Consider the following 15139-nt stretch of genomic DNA (forward strand, 5'->3'; position numbering starts at 1 on the left):
ATCAGGACTGGTCAGACAGCGGCGGGTCTGTATGTAATGTAGGGGTTAATGATGCGTCGGGGGTCAGGTCTCTCCTCACCTTGGTGAATATAGCCCTCCGTCCTGTGAATGTCAGTCTCTCCGGTTTCACATAGCGGGGGCCGGGTTTCTATATTTAGCCGTATGGGAAAGGTCAGGGGTTGTTAGTGAAGGTCAGACACACGCACTCCGGGGCAGGAGGGTTTATAAACCACCCCGGGGCACCAAGAGCGGCCACTCAGAGTTGAGAGTCTCCCCACCGCTTCCCACCGGCTATCTGCAGAGACCCCAGGTAAGGGGGACAGGGGTGTGTGTGATCAGATGGGGGGGGGTAAATTACACTGTACCCCCAGTATTATGTGACACAAGGTGGGGGAGGGGTCAGGGAGACCCCGGGGTACTTTAAGGAACCTCAATGTAAAGAAAATGTTTTAATAGGAGGGATAAGATATTTTAATATTAATATATAATTTATATTAATTAACCCCTTAGTATCATTCATAGACTCATAATGTAGCCAGGACCTCTTAACACAAATAGGGCGAACCATAGAAGCCCGCAGTCTAAGGCGCGATTAGGAAAGAGACGCCAGGAGCCAAGGCTCTCTATGGGAAGGGGTAATTAAATAATGAGGGAGGGGTTACAGGGTAAGGGACTGGGGTGTCAGTAAAGTTATCCCAATACACGCTGCGGGGTAACACTAAGTAGGGTTTTGTTGGGCAGAGCTGATGATGTCATTAATAAAATAGTCATTCCCTTTCATGAACTTCTATGCCATCAGCTGACAGCGCTGCGGTATATGACGGCGCTATATAAATCAATAGATAACAGTAATATTTTATAGAGTGTTTTTAAACATATATGTAATGAATGGTGCTTTCTTCTGCGTGTGCCCTCACGTGCCCCCCGGGCTGCCTGACGTGGGTACAGGGGGTCTCTGTGTACGTGCAAGTGGGCTACGTGAGCTCTGTCACACACATGGCTACCGTAATTACTAGAATTGAGAGCTACCGTAATTACTGCTGAGCACAGCCCACTCCCTGCCAAAATGTTTTATAGAAATGGCCAAAAAAAGTTGGGGGGTGGGGAGATTAACCCTTTCATTGTCAGCAAGATCAACCACTGTAACACTGAAAGGGTTAAAGACACGGACTAGTGGGTGAAGGTTTTATGTGTGTGTCCTGATGAGGCTTCTCTGTCCTTCTGTCAGTCTGTTGGCTGTCTCTCTGTCTGTCTGTTGGCTGTCTGTCAGTCTGTTGGCTGTCTCTCTGTCTGTTGGCTGTCTCTCTGTCTGTTGGCTGTCTGTCTCGCTCTCTCTGTTTGCTGTCACTCTCCCTGTCAGTCTGTTGGCTGTCACTCTCCCTGTCTGTTGGCTGTCACTCTCCCTGTCAGTCTGTTGGCTGTCTGTCTCTTTCTGTCTGTCTGTCTGTTGGCTGTCACTCTCTCTGTCAGTCTGTTGGCTGTCTGTCTCTTTCTCTCTGTCTGTCTGTTGGCTGTCACTCTCCCTGTCAGTCTGTTGGCTGTCTGTCTCTTTCTGTCTGTCTGTCTGTTGGCTGTCACTCTCTCTGTCAGTCTGTTGGCTGTCTGTCTCTTTCTCTCTGTCTGTCTGTTGGCTGTCACTCTCCCTGTCAGTCTGTTGGCTGTCTGTCCCTTTCTGTCTGTCTGTCTGTCACTCTCTCTGTCAGTCTGTTGGCTGTCTGTCTCTTTCTCTCTGTCTGTCTGTTGGCTGTCACTCTCCCTGTCAGTCTGTTGGCTGTCTGTCTCTTTCTGTCTGTCTGTCTGTTGGCTGTCACTCTCTCTGTCAGTCTGTTGGCTGTCTGTCTCTTTCTCTCTGTCTGTCTGTTGGCTGTCACTCTCCCTGTCAGTCTGTTGGCTGTCTGTCCCTTTCTGTCTGTCTGTCTGTCACTCTCTCTGTCAGTCTGTTGGCTGTCTGTCTCTTTCTCTCTGTCTGTCTGTTGGCTGTCACTCTCCCTGTCAGTCTGTTGGCTGTCTGTCCCTTTCTGTCTGTCTGTCTGTCACTCTCTCTGTCAGTCTGTTGGCTGTCTGTCTCTTTCTCTCTCTCTGTCTGTTGGCTGTCACTCTCCCTGTCAGTCTGTTGGCTGTCTCTCTGTCTGTTGGTTGTCACTCTCCCTGTCAGTCTCTCTCTCTCGGTTGTCACTCTCCCTGTCTGTCAATCAGCCTCTCGGTCACCCTGTCTGTCCAGACGTTTCCCGCTGACTCTGGCGGATTCCCGGCGGGGTGTTTAATCCCGTCAGGACGCTTCGCTGATCACACGGGGCAGGTCCAGACGGCGCCTTTTGTTCCTTTTTAAAAGGCCCTGGGGGCAAATTCTGCAGGCACATGCCCCGGCTCAACGGCTCATACAACATACAAGACTTCTCAGGACACGCGCAACAGAACACGTAACACGCAACAGAACACATTACACACTCAGAATAAAATCCCTGCGCTGCCCGGGTTTGGGGCAGTAACACGCAGATGCCCCCGGTGCGCCTTCCGGTTTCCCCGTGACACGGGCATTCCTGTCACACACACGGGCAGTCCTGTCACACACATGTTGACCGTGACCGGCAGCTGCCTCTCTGTAAAGGTCAGGGCTATTTCAGGCGTGTGGGATTGGTTTCTCTCGCCCCGGCGGTTGCTGGTGGCCAGGAGCTCTGCACCCCCTGATCCTGCCACGCCAGCCGCCCCCCACCACCTGCCCAGACCCCCCCTCTATATTTACCCTTAACATGCCCCTTGCCCTGTGCCATAAATACTTACCTTAATACCCTGTATCTACTACCTCCAGCTCAGCAGCTACATGTAATGATAATAATATTAATTAATAATAAATTATAAGAGCAGGTCACGTGTTGTCCCCTTGCCGGGTATGAGAAACTCTCAGGCGGACGAATCCTCCGTGCAGCGTTGGTGGTATAGTGGTGAGCATAGCTGCCTTCCAAGCAGTTGACCCGGGTTCGATTCCCGGCCAACGCACAACCTTTTTACCGCCCAATATTAATAAATCTTTTAAAATTCTTCCTCTCGTCACCCACCCGCTTACCGGGTTTATTTTACTCCGAGGGACATGATCTGCTATGAAGTCCACATCCTACCCCGGGGGTAACCGGCGAAGCCACACCGTGTGCTGCGGGGGCGTTCAGCTCATCACTAGTGACAAACGAGATGTTCTGCATCTCACTCTTGTTAAAACGTTGAGATGTTACTCGAGTGAGATGCTCTGCCCAAGTTAGTGGGGTGAGATGCTCTGCTCATGTTAGTGGGGTGAGATGCTCTGCTCCTGTTAGTGGGGTGAGATGCTCTGTCCCTATCGGTGGGGTGAGATGCTCTGCTCCTGTTAGTGGAGTGAGATGCTTTGCCCCTGTTAGTGGGGTGAGATGCTCTGTCCCTATCGGTGGGGTGAGATGCTCTGCTCCTGTTAGTGGGGTGAGATGCTCTGCTCCTGTTAGTGGGGTGAGATGCTCTCCTCCTGTTAGTGGGGTGAGATGCTCTGCCCCTGTTAGTGGGGTGAGATGCTCTGCTCCTGTTAGTGGGGTGAGATGCTCTGCTCCTGTTAGTGGGGTGAGATGCTCTGCCCCTGTTAGTGGGGTGAGATGCTCTCCTCCTGTTAGTGGGGTGAGATGCTCTGCCCCTGTTAGTGGGGTGAGATGCTCTGCCCCTGTTAGTGGGGTGAGATGCTCTCCTCCTGTTAGTGGGGTGAGATGCTCTGCTCCTGTTAGTGGGGTGAGATGCTCTGCTCCTGTTAGTGGGGTGAGATGCTCTGCCCATGTTGGTGGGGTGAGATGCTCTGCTGGAGGGGTACAGGGGGCCGGCCCCTGGCTGACATGTAATTGCATCAGATGTGATTCCTGTCACGTCCTGCGTGTGACTCAGTGTACTGCGTGACGTGTGTGTCATACATGCATTGTATGTTTTCACGTAATAAATATAGCATGTATACGGCGTGTTGGGTGTGCGTGGGTCTGGGTCACTGTCTTGCGTGTAATGCCGGGTGTCAGGGTGGGGGAGCTGCGTGACCTTCACCATCACTCTCCTCGCAGAGGGATCCCGGGCCCTTTAAGATCAGCCCCGCCCCCTTCCGGTGGTACGTGACGTTCTGATTTAGAGCGTTAGGGATCATTTCGCCTGAGAACGGAGAGGAGGTGAGAGCTCCGGGCTGCGCGCGGAGGGTTAACCCGGGGACCATGACTAGTGGGGTGTAAAGAGGGGCAATAAAGACCCCCTAACTGAGGCAAAGGAGGCAGACTGTTCCAATGGTAAAGAGAGAAAGGGGTGTGAGGATGGAGGGCAGAGATGAGAGGAAGGGGGTGATGAGGTAAAACATGCTTAGCTGTTCTCGGTAATCCCGCTGAGAGGGTCGATGGGCTCCGTTGGGTCAGAAAGTAGGAGCTGAGGCATGATGGGGGCAGAGGACGGTGCAGTTTGGAGCATGGATGGGGGGGGCAGAGTATCCCTGGGTGGAGGACAGGTGATGGGCGGGGGGGGGGGGGCAGCGGATGCAGGGTGATTGAGGGCAGGTGGTCTGTATTGGAGGAGTTGGGGTGTCACGGCTGGGGTTGGTGGGGGTGTCACTCTTGGTTGGGGGGCTCTTGTTATGATCAGGCAGACTGCTTGATATATACGGCACTGTGCATGGCATAGAAAGAGACCCAGCCGGTGCCTCCACACCCACAAACCGGTTACTGAAAGGGTTAATGGGCAATGCGGTCCTGTAGATTGATGCTCGGATACAGCTTGCTCATTGGGGAGAGGAGATCGCTAAAGTGTAGGGAAGAAGTTAATATCCTAATGTTTTTTTAGATTCCTTGCATTGAAAGGGTTAATCTAACGGATTTCTTTAGAGTACTGGAAGGAAAAGGGTTAACTCTGTATCCAGTAGATCAGAGGCAGGTATTGGGTTAATATCACTGTGTTGCGTACATTTCCGGTGCGGAATGGGTTAATACGACTATTTCTTGGAGGTTGCTGGCGGTGAATGGGTTGATTTTTCTGTTCTGGAGGTTCCTGTGAGAAAGGGTTAATAGCGCCTGGTGCAGAGGGGTATTCTGCGGTCCCGCAACCCCCCCCCACGGGTTTTCTGCCCCCGGGTTTTTTCTGCCCCGCTTATTGAGGGCATTTTTGCTTCATCATTTCCGTTTAATAGAGAAGGAAATGCCCCCCCCCCCCCCCCGCTGCTTTGGGAAATAATGAGCGAGAATGTGTAAGATTTAACCCTTTCCCACCCCGTGGATCAGACGCCTATTACGGTGCTGGGGATGCCTAAGGGTACTTGCCCCTCTGTTATTTTTGCCTATGGGGCCCGGGGTCTGTGCCTCTGCAGACGGCCGTCTGTCCTTTAACTCACCTTGACTGGCGGTCGATGTGTCCCTAGTGTGTATCTGCATATTACACCTCGGGGGTGTGGTGGGGGTAGTTTATTTTAATACCCCGGTGGGGGATGGGGCATGTCATATTAATACAGCTGTGACATCACAGACCGTCCCCAGACATCCAGCAGACCTGCGGGGACTAATTACGCAACCTGTGTGGCCCCCCGGGGTAGGAGGGGATTCATCGGCAGATTCTAGAATTTGATGGTTTATCAGTGCAGCAGACGGGGTTAATGGTTGCTGGCCTGGTCGCTAACACGCTCTAGGCGTGCCCAAGTCGTGTTTGCGCAGGTTGGCACACGCCACACCTTCTGTACATAAATCTGAGTGGCGTAGAGCGCTCTCTCCCCTCCCCGTTTACCTCTCTCCCCCCAACGCTTAACGCTCCCTCCCTCTTGCCCCGCAGAACGTTGCACCATGCCTCACGAATACCCCGCGCTGACCGCAGAGCAGAAGAAGGAGCTCCATGGCATCGCCACACGCATTGTAGCCACTGGCAAGGGGATCCTGGCTGCCGATGAGTCCACAGGTTAGTGTGGCCCCTGAACGTGGGCTTACCGATGTCACCGTAGCGAGAGTCGCGGTATGATGTCATCATACACTTATGAAATCTACATCCTGTCTCCAGGAAGCATCGCCAAGCGCCTGAGCTCCATCGGAGCCGAGAACACCGAGGAGAACCGCCGCTTCTACCGCCAGCTCCTCTTCACGGCCGACCAGAGGGTGAACCCCTGCATCGGCGGCGTCATCCTCTTCCACGAGACCCTCTACCACAAGACCGACGACGGCACCGCCTTCACCAAAGTCATCAAGGACAAAGGCGCCATCGTTGGCATCAAGGTGAGAGATGGCGGCTGGACGTGTGGGTGGGACGGAGGGCGGCGGTGCTGCTTTTGGGGGTAACTCTTCCATATGTTCTTCCTCCCCATTCCCAGGTCGACAAAGGTGTCGTCCCCCTGGCCGGAACCAACGGAGAAACCACCACTCAGGGTACGTGGGGAGCGGCTGTATATTTTGGGGGATGTTGGAAGACCTGGTCGGGGGAGGGGGCACTGGTGTCTATGACCTCGCCTTGTGTGTGTGATGGAGCTTTCCGATTGGACGGTCCCTCCGGTAATTGGGTTGCGCATGGACCGTGTGTGACCGCGGGTTGCTGTCCCCTCTAGGTCTGGACGGCCTGTCTGAGCGCTGCGCTCAATACAAGAAGGACGGCGCTGACTTTGCCAAGTGGCGCTGCGTGCTGAAGATCTCCGAGCACACGCCGTCTCACCTGGCCATTCTGGAGAACGCCAACGTGCTGGCCCGCTACGCCAGCATCTGCCAGCAGGTACGGCTGCCGGGAGGAGGGGAGCCGCTCCGCGTCGGGGGGCCGCCCACAATCTTGTATTCTTTATTTTCCTCTTTTGACCCTCATGAGTCTCTTTCCAGAACGGGATTGTCCCCATCGTTGAGCCCGAGGTCCTCCCCGACGGTGATCACGATTTGAAGAGGTGCCAGTACGTCACCGAGAAGGTACGCGTGTTTCCGGGGGGGCTGGAGGGAGGGCCGGCCGCGCTCCACGAGGTGTGCTGAGGGTTCTTTGTGTCCCCCTGCCAGGTCCTGGCTGCCGTGTACAAAGCTCTGAGCGACCACCATGTCTACCTTGAAGGAACCCTGCTGAAACCCAACATGGTGACCCCTGGACACGCCTGCACCAAGAAGTACTCCCCCGAGGAGGTGGCCATGGCCACAGTCACAGCTCTGAGGCGCACCGTCCCCCCAGCTGTCTCCGGTGAGGAGCGCAGAGTACGGGCGAGAGGGCGGCCGGGGGCCATTGACAGTAGTTGGGGGGGTCTATAACGCGCCATCTTTCTTGCCCCTAGGAATCACTTTCCTGTCCGGAGGTCAGAGTGAGGAGGAGGCCACCGTTCACTTGAACGCAATCAACAACTGCCCCCTGCACAAGCCGTGGCCCCTGACCTTCTCCTACGGCCGCGCTCTCCAGGCCTCTGCCCTCAAAGCCTGGGGTGGCAAGAAGGAGAACGTGAAGAACGCTCAGGAGGAGTACACCAAGCGTGCGCTGGTACGTGTGCCCAGGGGGGTCCTGCAGTACCGCCGGCGGGCACTAGGGGCCACCATTCCCACGCCCCCGAGGATAGAGAAACATATAGGCGCTCTCCCTGACCTTCTATACATTAACTAATGGGAGATAATACCCCACCCCGTGTGTATTCCGTCTTAACTTCCTGTTTTAAGATCCGCATAATTATTCCTCCCCATTACAACTGATCGTCCCACGAGGTTAATGAATGTAGATATTCTATGATCTGTGACAGGTGCCTTTTAAATGCCCTAATTGCCTCCTCTTCTTCTCTCCCTAGGCTAACAGCCTCGCCTGCCAGGGCAAATACGTGCCGAGCGGCCAGGCCGGCGCCGCGGCCGGAGAGTCCCTGTTTGTGTCGAATCACGCTTACTGATTTCCGTGTCCTTGGCTGGAGTCGCGTCGTCGCTGTGATGGCAGCTTCCGTGTAACGTAGTTTGTGAAGCCCCCTCCTGCTAGCCTGCCGCCGGGGAGAGAGCGCAGCGGACCGGCAGAGGGAGCGAGCGATGTGTGGGGCTGCTTGTGAGTGTGAGTGTGTGCTCACGTCTGCGCTTTAGTCCGTGTTGTTCACCCGTTCTCAGCTCTGAGTCACCGTTATTAGTGTTGCTGCTGGATAAATCCCAATAAAGCAGATCTCTGAAACACGACGTTTGTCTGAACCTCTTCTTGCCCCTCGGGGTAACTGCATGGAAGGGAAAGGAGGGGCGTTTGGGGGTCCGTACCACATCCACAGTGCTCGCCAAATCCCGCCACGGGCAGATCTCTACCGGTATGGGGGTCTGGATAAGAGGCACTGTGCACATGGGAGCCCCCTCAATAAACCTTTCCAGGTAACTCCGGCCCCTCAGTGCGGCCCTGGCTCTGCTTCTAGTAAATACAACCTGAGGCGACGTCACTGGATTCAGTATCGGACCCCACCGGCAGATCGGCCCCATCCGGCCCCCGTTTCTCCTGCTGTAACGACTCAAACCTAAATCAGTCGTTGGTCTTGTCTTAGATTCAGGAGCCGTATGTATCCCGCGCATGTTTAATCCCCTCACTGTATTACCCTCTACCACTTCTGCTGGGAGGCTGTTCAATTTATCTAGATTCAGGAGCCATATGCCTATCCCATGCATGTTTAATACCCTCACTGTATTACCCTCTACCACTTCTGCTGGGCTGCTGCTCCATTTACCTACCACCCTCTCAGTAAAGTAAAACTTCCTTCCATCTCAGCCTCCGACCCTCTGGGGAAAGATTCCGGCCCAATACGATGAAATATAATGAAGCCATAGTGCATTCTTGGGGTGATTGGGACTACCCAAGGCTAGAACGTGACAGTGTACAGGTATGGCTTCGTGTGCTGGGTATAAATCACCAGAAAATAATTAGAAATATGTAAGGATTAGGGTGCAAACTCTACCCGATAATAAAAATAATTAGTATTGTGCAGCCAATGGGGCGAGTTAGTGCAGAATAAAGTGTTAATACGCGCTTGTCACTCCTTCCGCGCCCCACTTCCTTTAAAAGTTGGGAGCCTGTGTATGATGTCATATCCTGACGCCGTAGTAGTATTAAGGGCAGCAGCACGGAGGGGGTGGCGGACATTCCTGGGAACACCCAGCTACCCGGAGTCCTCCCTTTTCCGGCCTGCAAGAGAGCTCCGGGGTTGGATGGGAAGTAGGCGGAGGGTGGGGCATCCAGCAAGACCACTCCCACCTCCTGGAGTTTCCCCGGGGAGCCTCGAAGGAGGCGCACTTCACCCGGAGAGTTCTGAGTGCCGGCGTTCCTGGGTGAGGCATAGAGCAGCTCCCTGGGTAAATACCCCGCAGTGAAGTGACACTGGCCTGCTGTGGGGCAATTACCCAGTCACACCAAATCATAAAAGAGAAACCAATAATATTGTAATATGTTTCAAAAACAACAATTTACCCCCCAAAATACAGTAAGCTGGGCTCTGACCCGCTGGGGCACTGCCTCCCCCCCCCCCCGGGGTACTTATCCCAGACCCAATGTCTGTGGCACAGAGCGATGCGTCTGCAAAGGGTTCTGGGATATGTATGCAAAGGCTAATATTCGGTGGACCCTCAGGCCACGGCCGGGGGCCACTGCTGGTGTGTGCCATGTGGACCTGCTGGTAGAAACGTTGCTCTGGTTGCCGTGGTGATTGCAGCACCTTTTCCAGTCTGCTACAGAATTGCTCTATAGGCGCAAACCATCCAACTAGTATACACAGAGTTAGCTGACAGCCTCACGTCTCCGGGGCCTGACTGAGAGCTCTGGGATACTGGGCATTGTAGTCCCTGTAAAGATCTGGGACACTGGGCATTATAGTCCCTGCAAAGATCTGGGACACTGGGCATTATTGTCGTAGCATACCCCAGGGCTATTGGGCATTATGTTCAATATGAAGCCCTTGAATACTTGACATTATAGACCTCCTGCATCATCTGGGATACTGGGCTTTATAGTCCTTGCACGGTCTGGGAAACTGGGCATTGTACTCCTTGCACGGTCTGGGATACTGGGCATTATAGTCCCTTCACGGTCTGGGATACTGGGCATTGTAGTCATTGCATGGTCTGGGATCCTGGGTATTACAGTCCCTGCACGGTCCGGGATACTTGGCATTATAGTCTCTTCACGGTCTGGGATACTGGGCATTGTAGTTCCCGCACAGCACATATTGGCCGCAGCGGATTAACCCATTAAAAACTGCTCCCCACGCGCTGCACAGACTGCCGGCCACTGCCTGGGCGCCCGGCTAATCACAGACCAGAATCCTGAGGCCATTTTATATAGACAGTCTCCCAGCAACTGAGGCGGATGATGGGAGTTGTAGTTATCATTAGCAGACTGCTTATCCCAAACGAGGCCACAAAACCTGTGTAACGTTCTTTGGTTTACATGGCAACAGCTTCACGTTTTGCTTTTAGAAATATTTTAGCTCGTATTACCAAAGAATCGCTCCTTTTTCTTTTTTATTAATGGGCTCCGCATCGGGTTGCGCATAAAGCGCAACGTGCTGAACGTGATGCAGTTCGGAGGGCTATTCCTATGGTTGTCATGGTGATTGCGCTCCCCGCCCACTCTGTAGACGTTTCAGAGTCACATGCTGCTGTCTGCGCTCTGCTGCCAATAAAGTTCTCCAATCCAAACGCACCCACAAACAACAGCCCTTTTCCCGCCTCGTGCTCGCGCACGGACCGTTGCCTGGTGACGATAGGAGCGCGCGCAGGAGCGACTGTGCAGTGCGTGACGCGGCATTGACGTCAGCCTCTCGCGGTAGCGGGCTCTCGGTGTGCGGAGGAGGAAGCGGGAGACACCGATACGACCGGGACAAGCACCAGCATCCCGAGGCCCCAACCACCGCAGGTAATCGGTTTGGGTGTGAGGGAGAGCGGCCTGAGTCAGCAGGAGAGTTCCAGGCAGCGTCCTGGGCCTTGCGCGTCTTGAGCCTGAGGCCTGGGCCGTAGATCAGGAAAATCTCGGCTAATCTACGACTAATATGGTGGGAACCCCGTCTTATACCCGGGATACCGGGGCGTCAAAGTCATTATACGGTGCTAGGCGCAGCTTATACTCAGAAACCTGGGAATCCCGGCCATTAAACGCCTAACACGACGCAAGGCCTGGCTTATTCCGCGGTCCCGGTGTACGGGGGAGTTTCTCCCATTATACAGCTAACGCGGTGCGGGCTCGGCTTATGCCCAGGTACTTAGGTTACGGTCGAAGCTGATCATTAAACGGCTATCTATTGCAGAGCCTGGCCTGCCTTATACCCCAATTCCTGGGGCACATAACGGGCCATTGTACATAGCCAGTATACAGGGGCATTCTGGCCATTCTACCCCCATCAGTGCCCGGCCGGCTTATACTAAGGCTCCGGGGTATAAGGTCTGTGCCCGGCTGGCTTATACCCGGATACCCACCCAGAGCCCCTCCGGCTTATACCCGGAGTCCCCGCATTCTTCCTCCCGCCGCGTTTCCTCGGATTCCATCCAATTAGCTAACATGACGTCAGGAAACGGGTGAGCGTTTAACCCAGAAACGTTTAGTATCACCGGGGTATCTGTACGTGATGTGAATAATTCGTCTGATAACGTGCCCCCCCCTGCGGGCTGCTCGCGCTGTCCTTTGCTGCTACCTTGTACTGTAATGCTTTGTTGTGGCCCCCCGGCTCTGTGTGGCCCCCACATATTCTAATATTCGGGAAAGCGATATAACTATGGATACCGCTTCATGTAACGAGCTGCGTCTTCGATCAAGAGTCTGACACGTTGACACGCGGCTAAAAGTCCTGGAGAGCTTCTGGAAAACATGCGCGGGGAGGACCGGGAATTCTAAATCTCCGTGTGAGATGTGACGCTCCGAACGCGTCGGGCTGAGGTCTCCCCGCGGAACGCTGACGCATGTCTGACGCGTGACGCTTCTGCTTCGTTACCTTGTTACCTGTGACGGTGGTCTACCCCCTGCTCTTCCCGCTAGAACCCGGTACCGATGGATGGCGAGCCGGTTGTGTACTCCTGCGCGGTGCTGATTATAGTGTGATAAATCTCTCCAAAAGGGTTGTTTAACAGACTGGTGTCAGCCGGGCGGGCGGTGGGCGTTTGTTCTCCGATATGATGAATGATCTCTGTTTTGACCTCTTGCTCCTTTTCAGGTGACCGAGGCTCGGTGAGAAGGAGCCATGACGGAGATCAGCGACCTGGACCGTCAGATCGAGCAGCTGAGACGCTGTGAACTCATAAAGGAAAGCGAAGTGAAAGCCCTGTGTGCCAAGGCCCGGTGAGTGCCAGCCGCGCATGCCCGCTGCTCAGGAGCTCTTCACCCGAGTGCTCCCGAATGTTAATCGCTGGCTTAATCTTTGATCCTTGGTAATAAAAGCAACTCGGCTCTTTGATACGCGGCGACTGACCATGCTCCGTTTTGACTTTTGCAGAGAGATCCTTGTGGAAGAGAGTAACGTCCAGAGAGTGGACTCTCCAGTCACGGTGAGTGCTGCCGGTCCCCCTGTGTCCCGTCTCGCCCCCCATCGGAGAGCTTTGTTATAATTTATAAGATGGGGTTAGGCGAGAAATTGTCATTACCTCTCTGCTGCTGTAACGGTTTCCTCGCGTCTCTCCTGCAGGTGTGCGGTGACATCCATGGCCAGTTCTATGACCTCAAAGAGTTGTTCAGAGTAAGTGCTGCGTGTCGGCTGTTACCGCTCCCGGTTTGTAGAAAGGTTGTTGAAGACAGGAAGTAATCTGCTGCTCGCCGGAGCGGCCGGTCGCTTTCCTGCGCTATATCCCCGACCCTTATACAAGGCAGGTGATATTCTTTAAACAGTTAACCCCTAATCCTCCCTGCATTGTGTTCCTGTTTCAGGTGGGAGGCGATGTCCCCGAGACGAATTACCTGTTCATGGGAGACTTTGTGGATCGAGGATTCTACAGCGTAGAAACATTCCTGCTCCTCCTCGCCCTGAAGGTGGGTAATTGATTGCGGCGTCCGCTTGTTCTGTTTCACTGTGGGGTTGTTGCTTTTTAGATGATACAATGATCTCTTCTGTTGCTGGTATCCTACGGACAGCCGTACAGCGTGATAGCAGAACCGTGTGAGGTTATACGTTGGGTAGAGGTCAGGCTCCTGGGTTTGGGTGACATTTACAGGTGGTTGCGGTGTAATCGGGTGTAATGCCTTATTTTCAGGTCCGCTACCCAGACAGGATAACTCTGATCCGTGGGAACCACGAGAGTCGACAGATCACTCAGGTCTATGGCTTCTATGACGAGTGTCTGCGCAAGTACGGCTCGGTGACAGTATGGCGATACTGCACAGAGATCTTCGACTACCTCAGCCTGTCGGCCATCATCGACGGCAAGGTGAGGAGTAGTGATGGGAACGTTCTGCTAAGCGGTGTCCCTGTGTGTGTGTGTGTGTGGGGGGGTTCGTTTACCTTGTCTTTCTTTATTATGTGGTTCCGAGGTGTTTGCCCGGTGCCGGTGCTCTTTATTCTGGAGTAAGAACAGCTTGTCGTTTATCATCCTCCTCCTCAGATCTTCTGTGTACATGGCGGTCTGTCCCCCTCGATCCAAACGCTCGACCAGATCCGGACCATCGATCGCAAGCAGGAAGTGCCGCACGACGGGCCGATGTGTGACTTGCTCTGGTCGGATCCCGAAGGTAATGTAAATGCGGTACTCTGCAGCGCTTTACTGCGGGCCCATAAGACGGGGGCCGTTAGATAATTGCACTAAGTTCTTGCATAAGGTACAAATTAAAACCGAGGGCGGGTGAAACTACTATTGAAGCCAGAGAGGACGGGATATTTAGCAGTTTACCGGTCATTCATTTTGTAAGTATAGGGAGGGCGGTGGATGGGTTCAGGGTAGCAGCTGCCAGTTTGGATGGTATCTTGGTGCCTCTGTATTGGCGCCCGTCCCGTTTGGCTGGTGTCTGGTGGCGGTGCCCGTCCTGGCTGGTATCTGTGTTTAGGCGCTAGCGCTTTTACTGGGGCTCGCTATGCGATATACTGACGGAGGTTTATTCCTTGCAGATACGACCGGCTGGGGCGTGAGTCCGCGTGGAGCCGGCTACCTGTTTGGCAGCGACGTGGTGGCGCAGTTTAATGCAGCGAACAACATAGACATGATCTGCCGCGCACATCAGCTGGTCATGGAGGGTTACAAGTGGCATTTCAATGAAACGGTGCTCACCGTGTGGTCGGCTCCCAACTACTGCTATAGGTGAGTCTTTAATGTATGTATAGCCCACCGCTACGTTCTGCGCTCCGCCCGCGTCTCACTCCTCCTCCTTCCTATAGATGCGGCAACGTAGCTGCCATCCTGGAGCTCGACGAGCACCTACAGAAAGAGTTCATCATCTTCGAGGCCGCGCCGCAGGAAACGAGAGGCATTCCCTCCAAGAAACCCGTCGCCGACTACTTCCTGTGACCTCCCGGCCGGAGTCCATCGCCTCCACTACTTCCTCCCGGTGTCTCTCTAAACGACTCCCAGCGCCGCCTCTTCCCCTTCACCCCCTCTCTCTGTGCCAGCGGGACTAGAACAACCTTCTGGGGAGCGCAGTCTGCGGCTGGCGGGCGCCTCTGTCGAACATTGCTCTGCGGGTCTCTGGAACGGGCGCTGTGATCGGGGACGGGGTGAGGAGGACCTGTCTGGTTGGGAGGGTGGCCTGTGGGTCCTGACACTGAATCTGCCTCGTGTCTTTATATAGGGGGGTGCGGGAGGGATGCTCTGCAGGGTTGCGAGAGGATCTCGTCTGTGGATGGATCGATGGGCCGAGTCTCAGGAAAGAGAGGGGGATCCTTACGCCGGGGGGGCGGGGGGTACCGGGCAGTGTTTATGCAAAGAAACCAATTTGTTTTACGTAGACATTTTTAGGAGTTTCTTCCATGATTTTTATAAAATTCCTGACACCCAAATCCGTTCGTTCCTTTCCCGCTACCCCCCCGCCCCCCCCACTGACGGAGCCCCGTCCTCGCGGGCCGATCCCTGCTGAGATTGTTTGGAGTGCCTTAGTACGCAGGTGCCGGCCTGAAAATTCCGGTGGGTACCAGGATGTGGGTTGAAATAATGTGAAGCTTTATTTAGAGGTTGTACGCTGACATTTGGTGGATGTCTCTGGTGCCGACGGCTTTTGGGCGCAGTCAGGGCTTTGTTCTGATTTCCCAGGCTGGCTCTTA

The 15139-nt window shown here is 54.3% G+C and overlaps 2 protein-coding genes and 1 non-coding gene across 5 annotated transcripts; all 3 read left to right on the plus strand.

Moving 5' to 3' along the window:
* Positions 1-2925: 2925 nt before the first annotated feature.
* On the plus strand, positions 2926-2997 carry TRNAG-UCC (transfer RNA glycine (anticodon UCC)). Its single transcript has one exon. It is a non-coding gene; the product is annotated as a tRNA-Gly (tRNA).
* A 2810-nt stretch (positions 2998-5807) lies between these two features.
* LOC149285666 (fructose-bisphosphate aldolase A) lies at positions 5808-8003 on the plus strand. The gene is made up of 8 exons (XM_089494972.1): positions 5808-5919; positions 6019-6230; positions 6326-6380; positions 6557-6717; positions 6819-6902; positions 6987-7161; positions 7253-7452; positions 7751-8003. Exons 1-8 carry the CDS (start codon positions 5808-5810, stop codon positions 7844-7846), a joined length of 1095 nt encoding a protein of 364 aa, XP_089351098.1. The 3' UTR covers positions 7847-8003.
* Positions 8004-12142: 4139 nt separating this feature from the next.
* Positions 12143-14390, plus strand: LOC149285667 (serine/threonine-protein phosphatase 4 catalytic subunit). 3 transcript variants are annotated; one of them, XM_089495085.1, is made up of 8 exons: positions 12143-12240; positions 12395-12446; positions 12584-12634; positions 12823-12924; positions 13146-13319; positions 13494-13620; positions 13994-14183; positions 14261-14390. In XM_089495085.1, exons 1-8 carry the CDS (start codon positions 12143-12145, stop codon positions 14388-14390), a joined length of 924 nt encoding a protein of 307 aa, XP_089351211.1. The 3 variants fall into 3 exon arrangements, with proteins under 3 accessions (XP_089351211.1, XP_089351212.1, XP_089351213.1); XM_089495087.1 differs by having other exon boundaries at positions 12164-12299; positions 12340-12446; XM_089495086.1 differs by lacking the exon at positions 12823-12924.
* The last annotated feature ends 749 nt before the right edge of the window (positions 14391-15139 follow it).

Source organism: Sceloporus occidentalis, unplaced genomic scaffold (genome assembly GCF_023333645.1).
Source record: "Sceloporus occidentalis isolate IW3139 unplaced genomic scaffold, rSceOcc1.0.p SCAF_76, whole genome shotgun sequence".
Classification (NCBI taxonomy): Eukaryota; Metazoa; Chordata; class Lepidosauria; order Squamata; family Phrynosomatidae; genus Sceloporus; species Sceloporus occidentalis.

Bases quoted from the DNA above. Each gene is read 5' to 3' on its own strand.
- LOC149285666 (XM_089494972.1), top strand. From the start codon at position 5,808: ATGCCTCACGAATACCCCGCGCTGACCGCAGAGCAGAAGAAGGAGCTC. The intron at 5,920-6,018 runs GTTAGTGTGGCC...TCCTGTCTCCAG, and splicing joins GGCTGCCGATGAGTCCACAG to GAAGCATCGCCAAGCGCCTG. The intron at 6,381-6,556 runs GTACGTGGGGAG...TGTCCCCTCTAG, and splicing joins CGGAGAAACCACCACTCAGG to GTCTGGACGGCCTGTCTGAG.
- LOC149285667 (XM_089495085.1), top strand. From the start codon at position 12,143: ATGACGGAGATCAGCGACCTGGACCGTCAGATCGAGCAGCTGAGACGC. The intron at 12,241-12,394 runs GTGAGTGCCAGC...TGACTTTTGCAG, and splicing joins GCCCTGTGTGCCAAGGCCCG to AGAGATCCTTGTGGAAGAGA. The intron at 14,184-14,260 runs GTGAGTCTTTAA...TCCTTCCTATAG, and splicing joins GCTCCCAACTACTGCTATAG to ATGCGGCAACGTAGCTGCCA.